The sequence below is a fragment of the Sesamum indicum genome, linkage group LG4 (assembly GCF_000512975.1).
Source record: "Sesamum indicum cultivar Zhongzhi No. 13 linkage group LG4, S_indicum_v1.0, whole genome shotgun sequence".
Classification (NCBI taxonomy): domain Eukaryota; kingdom Viridiplantae; phylum Streptophyta; class Magnoliopsida; order Lamiales; family Pedaliaceae; genus Sesamum; species Sesamum indicum.
The window spans coordinates 8,279,364-8,289,996 of NC_026148.1; the positions used below are offsets into that span (position 1 = coordinate 8,279,364).

Genomic DNA, 10,633 nt, shown 5'->3' on the forward strand with positions numbered 1-10,633 from the left:
GGTCATCCACCAAGTTCCACTATGAACTTTGATAAAGAAAACATTAATAAACCCCTGGAGAACGGAGATGAATACATTGCTGCTCCGATTTTTGTGCATACAAGGTGAATTTGGCAAATCCAATTTCCTTCTGAATTAATGTTGCAAATGAACAAGAAAAACTTTTAATAGCTGGCAGCAAGCACATGTACTCGTTTGTTTATAATTGGAGTTTTCGATACCCTGTTTCACGGGTTCTGTTCACATTGCTACACATATTGACTCACTGTTAAAGAATAGTATTATCACAAATGTGTTTGAATTGAATTAAAATGGTAGGAGGAAATCTTGTTTGTGGTATTTTGACATGCATGAAAGTGCTTATATAGGTGCTCTGTCTCTTGTAGGCTTCGTGACCAAGACATTACACCACACAATTTTCTGCAAATGCAGAAGGCACTTGGACAGTGTTTTAGTTCTTCTTCATTTGTAAGATTAGAAGGCCAAGATGCATCAAAAGATGCTCACTCTTCTGCTGTGGCTCTTGAAGCTCCTAACGACTTAGAGACCAACCTGAAATTGTTTCTTGTTCCATCCAAGGGTAAAGATGGTTCGTCAAGGCCACGGTATGAAAGCTATGTCTCTGCGCTGTGGAAGTTAAGGGATCAGGTCAGCGTGATTTAACCCTAAGACTTGTATTTGCGTGCAATCAAGGGCCAAGGTTTACTTGTTGCCATGTAATCATTTTGCAGGTTTTATCTATGAGTGCCCCCTCTTTTTCAAGGAATGTTTCCGAACGCGACTGGTTAAAGAATTCTGCCAAGATATGGGAACTCATTAAGGATTCTCCTATTATCGCTGACTATTTTAGAACACTACAAAGTTCTGGCTTATATAGGAAGTAGTTGACTTTGTTTCTGTATCACAACAGTCTATCAAGTGGAATGCCTGTGGAGTTCTTATAGCTACTTCTTATTTTTGCTTTAGTGGGTTCAGTTACTGTTACATAGTATTATCCTTCACCTGTAAGTGCGGTATATTATTAAGTGCCTGCCTGGGATAACCATGTTAACCTTGTCCTCTCTATATTGTTGGTGGCAAATTTTTGAACTGCAGATGCATAGATAAATATGATGGTTACTGATCCTTAAATCTTCTCTTGCCTTATCATCTGAGAGGGGTAAACTATTTGAAGGAGCCCACGAGATGAATAAAATCATGATTTTAGCATGACGCCAGGCCCCTGCCTATGACCCAGGGTCCAGAATCTATCTACCGATTAACTGCAATGGCAACGCCAGCACGCACTTCAGGGAGAGGCACCAAGTATTGGCTTCAATGTCAAAGTGCTTAATGTAACATAAAAGAGTTTCAATTTGGGTTGAATAGGTGGTTGGCCTGAGCAAACAAGTCTGAAGATCCTACTTCCGGATTTGCCAAATGAAACTGGGTTACTTTAAAACATCTTCTAAAAGAGCGATTCATATTGTACGGATATTTTACTTGAAATATAATGATCATCACAGTTCCTTCTCCCTGGAGTAGGGTAACACAAAGCTGTCACTGCAAGTGCCCAACAGTATAAACTTATGAAAAATCAATTGTATTGACATAGTACACCATATAAAGGATGACGGTTTTCTAAAAAGCTATGGAACTTAGACAAGACAACTAGGTAAACACAAGATAGCTACTTCTGAATCTGTTAAATTCTCTACGGCGGCTGGCAGGTTATCCTTACTCAACCATGGCATCACTTGACAATTCTCCAACAGGTTTTTGAGACTTTTTCTTGCTCTTACCTGTAATAGAATGACAAAGTTGAAGTTCAAGCAAGTTCTAAACGTATGAAAAACAAAAAGGCTAAGCAAAGAGAATCAGGAATACGAGATTGGCAGTCAAAAAGGCAAAAATGTGCATGTAGAGAAGATTGCTTACCTTTCTTCTTCAATTGCTTAACTCTAACCTTTGAACTCTTCTTAATTGGAAATTTAATAGCAGTTTTATTGGCATCCGGCGCAGTCTCTGAATTCCACGAAACAAAAAAGATTTCCCATGAGTACCCATTCTCATATTACAGAAACTAATATGATTCTTTCATCATAATCAGTAACAAAACATAACAAGATTAAACTTTTAGCACCCTCATTCAGAAAAATAGATGCTTTTCAGCATTGCAGTTAATTTATGTATAGCACACTAATTCTCACGAGAACAACAAATCAAAAATTAAATTATAGTAAAATAAGAAAGCAAAACAATGAAACAATAACCAAAAATGAATAGTCTAGCTCGATCATTCTAATTTCTAGATTTTACAGGATTGTGAACAAAATAACGTCACCTTGAACTAAAGTAGACAATAAAACGTAAATGGAGAAATCAACAACATCAACATACCATTAGCAACCGCCATCTCCACATCTTGCATCGTTATTAAACCTTTCTCAACTGCCTCCTTTTGCTCCTGTTTTTACATAAACAGCGAGTTAAGCAAGATAAAGTTGTAAGAGATGCAGAGTCGTATACATACAGATTACAGACCCGGCGCCATTTTTTGAGAAGCTTGCGCTTGCGCTTGCCGGAGATGGAGAGAGGTTGGGGCTTCTGGTGCAGCTTCCCTGTGACGGGATCACCGTGAACATGCCTCTTCCTATCGGCAATGGCAGCTCGCCGCCTCTTTTGAACCACATTGAATTTGGCCATCTCCCACCGCCACCAAATCCAGGCCTTCTTAAACCCTAATTGAGTTTTTAAAAGTTAGGGGAAGGCGTGATGAGTGATGAGATAGGGGAATGGGACCGGACCGCCCGGTTCGAAAACAGAGATTGCTCCTCAGCCCACTAACCAACTCATACATATATATTGTCAAATTTCCTTTTTCTTTTAATTATCAATTTCGACATTTTATAAGTGTTGTGTTAGGGACCACCTCTCTCGAATTTCATAAAATTAACAAATAATAAAACAACTTAGTCGAATTTTCAATTCTTACACCTATATAACTTACTATAATGTCCAACTTATTGCTGCTGATAATATGATGATTACTTCTTATTAGGAAAAATCTCATTTTTTTTTTGGTTTATATGTTGGGCTATGTTCTATCTTAGCCTCATTCATTATAATTTCATAATAATATTTTTGCCCGATTTTGATCACAACGTCAAATAATTAAATTTTGACAAAAGAATTTTAGATAGGAAAGAAAATTGAAAAAAAAAATTAGGTTGGAATTGTTTGATTTTTTTCCAATACACAGTGCGTGAGAGGCACGTGCCTCTTTTTAATAGGTATCAATTATTTAATGTTGGTATCAAAATTAAGACAAATTAAAAAATATTATTCTAAAAAATTAAATTTTTTTAACAAATAGGACTAAAATTGAACAGAGCCTAATATATGACACAAAAAATAAAATTTTTCCTTCTTATTATTACTTCCATCCCGTTTTTGCTATGTACGAAAAAACTCTGTACACGGAGGAGAAAGAAAAAGTTGAGATGAGGAACAGAGTACACTCACAAATAACTTAATTCCAAAACCGAGGAAGAAGTAATTAGAACAGGACCCCAAGTAGACAAGAATCTCACAGGTAAATTACATCCATGGAATGAAAAAGTATCAAGTAACAACATTTACAACTTAGGTGAAGGAGAGGAGACCCACCACCATGTTACCATAGCTTATCATGTAGAACAATCAATGTAGTACAAAGGGGTTCGAGTACTACATATCTAAACACAAACCCCATGAAAACTAGTAAATGAAGCTGCTAAAGGAGTTTAGCCTCAATTTCCTCTAGGGTAAGCCCTTTTGTCTCTGGAATTATAAAGAAGATGAAAATGAGCGACAACACGGCTATGCCTCCAAAACTAAAGAATAGAATTCCAGCCCCCAGCAACTCCTGCAACCCAAGTCAAAATTTCATTACCATTTTCCAGTATATCAGCCACACATATCCCGCATATCCATAGTTATATTTCAATCCATGTCATTGCAAATGAGTGTATTCACTTAATTGTGTTTTTGTAATTGTTTAGCTGCTATTAACTGTAAAGCATCATCGCTTTGTTGCACTCGTACGCAAAATATTTTCTCTCATGCAATGGTGACAAATGCACTCAAAGTATCAGTCGTTGCAGAACTTGAATTGGTAACGGATTACCATTCTAATGAAAAAATCCCACAATATCATGCTTAGGTAAATTGCATGAAAGCTTAAGCCTCTTACCCTAAGAGGAGAAAATGCAAATGTCACAAGTGCATTTGCAGCAAAGTTCACCAGTACTGCGATACTCAATCCACGTCCTCTTAGACGAAGGGGGAAAACCTCCGAAATCATCAACCAACCAATGGGACCAAATGATAACTGTACAAACATAGTCTCCAGAGGTTAACACCTCATACCACATCCAATAAGACAACAAATATTACATCTGATTAAAGAAATACTGCATCTTGACGTGATCTGAACAGAGATTCTCATGAAAAATATACACATGCACAAGTAAAGCAATATTTATCATGGTTTTGAATGTCGAAACATCATGCTTTATGCACCAGTAACAGTTATTAATTATCCTGTTGCGATAAAAAGACATTTCTTGCAGACTACAGACAATGACTCAAGGCAGTGAAATTATTTTGTTGCCTACCTGGTAACATCCAACATATACAAGCAAAGCAACAACTGCCACAGCGGGTATGTCACCCAGGTAAGTGTAATAAGAACCCAGAAGAAATAGGGATATTACCTGCCACATGATCCAAGTATATTAGAACAATAAGGTTACATTTATAATAATCGTCCCTATAACCACTCATCCTTAAAATGAGTAGAAACTTAAGTAGCGCAGAAATGTAAATCAAACACTCTAGAAATAGAGAGTTGTACTTACAATACCAGATACACCTCCAAGTAGCAAAGGTCTTCTTCCCAATCTATCAACCGCCAGAACAGCTACCCCTGTCATAATCAGCTGCAGAATCGAGACGGTAGATATTTGAGAGTTCTCAAACAAGTTGCAACTTTGAAGGATGAAAGAAGCAACTATGCGGATGGATGGAGGTGAATGCATATCAAACATAAAAACTAGATCATTCAACTATTAGCAAGAACTGGGACTTCGGATGGGGACTTAGAATGTAATTGCAATGCTAGTATGGATGGTAGGCAAGTGAAGAATGTGGAGGCAAAAAAGGAAGAAAAGCCAAATAATAGCATGGTTATTAACTGGAGAAATGGAAACTTATATGAGCATGAGTCCAGTATCTGACCTTCCACAAACCAAGTAGAATTGAGACCTTTGTTGCATCAGATGCGGCAGAAAATCCTGCACTCTGTCATAGTTACAGTATTAGGATAGGAGAAAGACAAAGGCGGTATACCATAGCAATTTGCTTAAATACAGTGACATAAGTTCAACCTTGATAAGGATGCAGAAGATATACCTGAAAAATAGTTGCTGCATAGTATAACACACTTGGTTGCCCTGTTATCTGCAATGAAGAAAGTAAGGAGGCATGAGCTGACATGTCATGTCTGAGCTCTTGAAACCAGGGTCTGCAAAAGAAAGATACCTGTTGAAATAGGACGAGGCCACCACCAATTATTAGTGCTTTCAGGCATTTACCCTGGAACATCTCTGCTATTGTAGCTTCTTCCTCTTCACGCAGGTGAGAAAGCTCAGACAAAATCTCATCCACCTTCTGAGGAGCCGAATCACCAATCGCTCCACCTCTCAGCCGACATAAGCAATATATGGCAGTATCTCGCAAAGCCAGAACCTCCCCTTTTCCCTGTATTGCTCTTAGAAGAATCCATCTTGGGGAAGCAGGAAGCCACCACATTCCACTTCCCATTATGACTGCCAGGGGAGAGCTAACTCCATACATGTACCGCCAACCAGCAACTGTTTCCACCAAAAGGCTACCGGATATATAGCCGACCTACAACAAAACTCCTGGTGCTTAATATTTACATAGTCTGATGTCTGATGTTGTAAACACAACATATGTCAGTGACAAAAAAGTCTAGTTATGGTCTATATTCTATAAACATATCTGAAATACAAGTGGGTCACACGAGAATTTTTCCTTTTAGGCAAGAAATACTTACTAGCATCCCAAGAACTATAAAAAATTCTTTAAGAGAAATTAGCTGCCCTCGTATTTGACTTGGAGCCGTTTCCGCAATGTACATTGGAGCAGCATGCATTGCCTGTGGAAATGGACAAAAGCAAAAAGAGCAATAAGTAATCTGGAAGTCTAATAATAACTTTGCACTGCATCAACTCACTGTACCAGTATCAAGGTCTATTTCTTTTTTGAACTGTATCTTGTAACTTAGATATTGTTATTTTGAATTCAGATTACAATAATTCAGTTTGAGTTGAAGATTTATTTTCAGGAAGTTACCTCGTTTGGATGACTTCTATCTTTTCTTTCTTGTTTTAGCAATTAAGAGAGTTTTATCAGCTTTTATAGTAATGAGCATGGAAGACCGCAACTTCCAGAAAAAACATAGCAGAAAATAGCAAGTGCTCAAACGATATAAATAAATTTTAAAACGTAACATTTAAAAATTAAACAGATGGTTTGTAGATGACATTGTAAATTTCATTTGAATATCTTACCAATCCGATTCCAATACCGTAAATGAAACGCCCGATCACCATGATAACAAAGTTTGGTGCCAAAGCTGTTACCAGAGCTCCAATAAGGTACATCAGAGATGAAAGAATCAATTCTCGTCTTCTCCCTGCAGTACCAAGCAGCAACTATATATCAATAATTAAAATGGTAGCAAAATGAATAGTTCAACCAGGTCTACCATCAGTACTTGAACTAACCCAGAAAGTCAGCTACATTAAATGCCAAAACTGAGCCTATCAATGCACCATACAATGAGCCACTGGTCTGCCAAATTCAGGGGATAGAAAATGAAAATATGTGATGGTTCCATGGCAGAAATAGGCCAGAAGTGAAGCTATGATCCCAAAATTTAAAATAAAATTGTAACAAACCAAGAAGGAAAGTTGCTTACAATAAGACCAACTTCAACTGGAGACAAATTGTACCATGAAATCCCACTCGATGTGGCTGACTGCAGAACATAAATTAGTAGCCCGTCAGACATCAGGATTCCAGAATTAAGTAACTTTAAACCACAATAATCAACTTTAACTTTTTGGAGCAGCCAAGTGGATGATCAGCACAATACCCCCGACTTCCTTTTCAGATAGAGCTAGTTCAGCACTCCAGAACTGGGTAAGTATAGCTAAAACTTGGAAGCAGAAGAGTTACGGTGTATAGTGTGAAGTGTACCTTAATGGAAATAGTAGCAGAAGATGTGGCTCCGATATCATAACCATAAAGTAATCCTCCAAAAGCGGGGAACAAAAACCTGATATATCAAATCACTCGTCTTAACACTAGATGCATCACAAAACAGGACAAGGGGAAAAAAACTCACGGAAGAATAGCGGAAAGCACGGAAAAGTGCTCATATTCGCGACTATCATTTTTCAAAAGAGGCTCTTCAATACCATCGGTCTCAGCAGAAGATTTTCCATTCTAAAAATGGCAGAAATAAGACCAAAACACAACTTTAGCTGGTTGGCTTATGCCTATATATGGTATTTAGCAAGTAAGATGATTGAAAGGCGTAAATCAGGAGAAAATAGCAAACACTAGTACAATTCGAGAAAGTCAAAGTGGTAATAGCTGAAGGAATAAGAATATTGGGGAAGAGACCTTTGCACGGTAGGAGAAAGCAGGCTGCTCGACATCGGAAGCCATGCTGAATTCCTTTACTGAGAAGAATAAGAGAAACAGTGAGAGAGAGAGAGAGAGCGAGAGAGAATAGAATGTGAATTTAGAGTTTAGAGAAAGGCTGGTTGCTTGCTTGATTGCTTGGAATTTGGGGAAGGACAGGAGATACGGCCCCTCTTTCTCGGCCTACCCTCCTATAGTCCTATATACTCTATTATTTTATATATATCAAAAAAGAAAAAAAAAATCGATCATCCCCACCCGGAACTCCAACAGTTTGTTAGGTTTTTTACCCCCAACCCCAACTAGAAAAAAGAAAAACCAAGTGGGTTTGGTCTATAATTAATTGTCTGTCTGGTCGAAAATCAACTAAAAGATAAAAGGACGTCAGTGTAACAACGTTTGGACTCCGGAACGCTGCCACAACACGCCCATCCATAACCATTTGTTCATCCTCGTCCTCATTCCCCTCCCCCTCGCCCTCACCAAACTCCAACCATTTTCATTTATTCCCCTCTATACACACACTCTACATCTAATTTTATATTTCAATTATTGTGACTATTCGTGTTTTTAAATATACTGTTATATGGTTGGCATCCAATTTTATGAGAGATTCCGATGTTCTACACAATATTTAACCCGACTTTTGTAGCAAGTCAAGAATGAATCCCATCCTTACCATTCCACAACTTCATTAGCCAAATACCCCCAAAATTCACATTCATATGCATTCAACCGCATTCACTGTTTCTGACAAGTAAAAAATAACACGAACGCAGAGGCATGTTAAGAGACTCCATCATCACACATATCACAATGTAAGTTGTTCCCAAAAAGAAATATCTCAACACTTACCATTACATTCCGGATGGGGAAAAAAACCATGATAAATGTGAAGGTCATAAGAGTAAATAAATCAACATAAAACATCAGGTTTGCTGACTCTAAAGATGAGACAGTAATGAGTTTCTGAATAGGTAGCCATTTTATTAATGAAAACAAGGTTGGCATATCAATGCATTTCCAGCTCCACTTGGAGCTTATTTGCATAAGAGAACTTAGGCCTTCTTGGGTTGCCAGGGTTGGTATCTGGTCCAGTCTCGTTGCCCAGGGTTCAGGGTATGTCCTTTCGAGTGATAGATGTACTCATCCCCCTCCCCAGAAAAGTTCTCTTTGTGTTCAACCCCATATCTCTTTGGCTTCAACAAGAGCAACTACATAAAGTGCAATTGGATCAGCATTCTAGAATACATGTTACTCAAAATAACTCAACCTACAATGCCATATGCTAACCTCATCTCCTGTATGATCAGTTACATGATGAAGCCAGCCATGCCATTCTGGTGGGACTTGAGAAGCATTGTATCGATCCTTGGAAGCATATTCCACCCACCTATGTCTCCCTAAATTTAAATTACAGATAAGAAGAGCAAGAAATTTCTAACCTATAAATTAAGTATCTTATAAATATAAGAGGTAATGTCAGTGTAGATCTGTAAAAACTGAAAAGCAGCACTGACCATATTGCGTGTCTCCAAGTTTCTCATAGTACTTATTGCCAAATTTGTCAACACCTACAAGTGTTGCACCTATGTTGTGAATCTTTGTTTGCCTATAGCAATTCACAGAAGGAAAAGAAAAAGAAGAAGAATAAGAAGCCATATTCAGTTTATAGCAATCACAGCAACATTAGAAGCCAACACAAAAACTAATGCACAAAAGAGAAACACCTCCAGAACCATCTTCAGGGGAAGGACCAAAACTTATGCAATTTTTTGCTCAGTTCTAGAACAAAACCAAAAGGAGACAAAGGAAGGAAGGGGCAGGCAAAATGTCTGGCATGAGAACCACTACCATTAGATCTAAACTTAACATTATGACGCTTCAATACGAGTATCAGTTCATAGAAGCGACACCTGGGACAAGAAAATTCCAATGATAAGACACAAGTACATGCATAGACAAGAGACATTACATCAGAATCTTTGCTAAGCACTATTTTCTTTTGCCCTATTTGCATGATCACATGGAAGAACTAACAAATAGAGGGAAGAAAACTAACCTAAAATTGAAAATGAAGAGCTAAAAACCATGAGAATAAGCTTCAGACAAAAGGCAGAACCAAGCAAACAGAAAGAGAGAAAATATGTAAGATTCATGTGTATATGAACAGATTATCCAGTTATGGTTGGCATTTTACAATTGAAAGCATAAAAAAATGAGTTAAAAGTCGAACAAAGTATGTTGAATCTTGGTTGAACTTTATTGAGCTTAAAATTGTAATTGAATTTGGATTATAGTAGAATCGGCTCAGCTAAAAGATTTCTAATCGAGCAAAGCATCAGTTGATCTCAAATATTGACTTTTCTAGCATGCGTAATCATTTTTAACAAGTAAAAGTGGAGTAAAGCTTTAAATCTTGTCAAACAAAACAAAAGGTCAAGCTGATTGGGCATGCTTCACGAACCAAGCCCAAAAATCCTTCAAGCAATTTTTCCCAATCTGAGCCTCAGGTATCTTGGTTCGACTCTAGCCCTATACATAATAAGGATTGCAGGTGTTCATTTCACTATTGTAGTAGCGTATGTTATCCAGAATAAACTGTACTTCATAAAACAGCTTCCCAGCCGAGCAATGATCTCTTGAACTAGGATGCATTAACAAGTAATATTTGCTCCACAATGACTAAAGGTCCCATCAAGAGATAGTTACAGAATTTTACTTACATAAGATTTCCATCCAGAAGCGCGCTCCTGCATGATAGAAAAGGCATAAAATAAAAAAATAAAAAATCAGAGGGAACACCTTATTAACCCGGGGGGGGGGGGGGTAAAGGCACGGGTCTGCAAGTCCAGAAAACGATAATCAACCCAAA

At 37.8% G+C, this 10,633-nt stretch overlaps 4 protein-coding genes across 9 annotated transcripts in view; 1 reads left to right on the forward strand and 3 right to left on the reverse strand.

Annotated features, from left to right (window-relative positions):
* The window catches only part of LOC105160218 (protein SMG9-like), a 3,583-nt gene extending 2,618 nt beyond the window's left edge, over positions 1–965 (forward strand). For both annotated transcript variants that reach the window (XM_020693195.1, XM_020693196.1), the window contains 3 exons: positions 3–104; positions 387–648; positions 732–965. In XM_020693195.1, coding sequence (XP_020548854.1) covers positions 3–104; positions 387–648; positions 732–884 — 517 coding nt within the window. In that variant the 3' untranslated portion in view covers positions 885–965. The remainder of the gene's footprint in view (positions 1–2; positions 105–386; positions 649–731) is intronic.
* Positions 1,446–2,810, reverse strand: LOC105160221. The gene is made up of 4 exons (XM_011077499.2): positions 2,524–2,810; positions 2,380–2,446; positions 1,918–2,004; positions 1,446–1,781 (listed from the first exon to the last, which is right to left on the reverse strand). The coding sequence occupies exons 1-4, from the start codon at positions 2,683–2,685 to the stop codon at positions 1,717–1,719; spliced, it is 381 nt and encodes a 126-aa protein (XP_011075801.1). The 5' UTR covers positions 2,686–2,810; the 3' UTR covers positions 1,446–1,716.
* LOC105160222 (D-xylose-proton symporter-like 2) lies at positions 3,496–8,468 on the reverse strand. Of its 4 annotated transcripts, none has more exons than XM_011077500.2 (15): positions 8,438–8,468; positions 7,738–7,796; positions 7,457–7,557; positions 7,309–7,387; positions 7,028–7,087; positions 6,834–6,900; positions 6,618–6,742; positions 6,101–6,202; positions 5,563–5,931; positions 5,434–5,481; positions 5,260–5,322; positions 4,881–4,961; positions 4,638–4,736; positions 4,214–4,351; positions 3,496–3,886 (listed from the first exon to the last, which is right to left on the reverse strand). In XM_011077500.2, exons 1-15 carry the CDS (start codon positions 8,451–8,453, stop codon positions 3,755–3,757), a joined length of 1,539 nt encoding a protein of 512 aa, XP_011075802.2. In that variant the 5' UTR covers positions 8,454–8,468; the 3' UTR covers positions 3,496–3,754. The 4 variants fall into 4 exon arrangements, with proteins under 4 accessions (XP_011075802.2, XP_011075803.1, XP_020548857.1 ...); XM_011077501.2 differs by lacking the exon at positions 8,438–8,468 and adding an exon at positions 7,889–7,998; XM_020693198.1 differs by lacking the exons at positions 7,457–7,557; positions 8,438–8,468 and adding an exon at positions 7,889–7,998.
* Positions 8,599–10,633, reverse strand: part of LOC105160223 (probable NADH dehydrogenase [ubiquinone] 1 alpha subcomplex subunit 12) — a 2,806-nt gene continuing 771 nt past the window's right edge. The window contains exons 2-5 of one of the 2 annotated variants that reach the window (XM_011077502.2): positions 10,485–10,511; positions 9,279–9,370; positions 9,052–9,161; positions 8,599–8,972 (exon numbers count right to left, since the gene is read on the reverse strand). In XM_011077502.2, the coding sequence (XP_011075804.1) occupies positions 8,817–8,972; positions 9,052–9,161; positions 9,279–9,370; positions 10,485–10,511 (385 nt within the window). In that variant the 3' untranslated portion in view covers positions 8,599–8,816. The remainder of the gene's footprint in view (positions 8,973–9,051; positions 9,162–9,278; positions 9,371–10,484; positions 10,512–10,633) is intronic. The other variant, XM_020693199.1, reaches the window with a different exon arrangement.

Coding starts and splice junctions, on each gene's coding strand:
- LOC105160221 (XM_011077499.2), bottom strand. CDS start 2,685: ATGGCCAAATTCAATGTGGTTCAAAAGAGGCGGCGAGCTGCCATTGCC. Junction 2,447..2,523: donor TTCTCAAAAAATGGCGCCGG/GTCTGTAATCTG, acceptor ATGTAAAAACAG/GAGCAAAAGGAGGCAGTTGA. Junction 2,005..2,379: donor GGAGATGGCGGTTGCTAATG/GTATGTTGATGT, acceptor CGTGGAATTCAG/AGACTGCGCCGGATGCCAAT.
- LOC105160222 (XM_011077500.2), bottom strand. Junction 6,743..6,833: donor TAATGTAGCTGACTTTCTGG/GTTAGTTCAAGT, acceptor TTGGTACTGCAG/GGAGAAGACGAGAATTGATT. Junction 3,887..4,213: donor TTGCATTTTCTCCTCTTAGG/GTAAGAGGCTTA, acceptor CTTGGGTTGCAG/GAGTTGCTGGGGGCTGGAAT.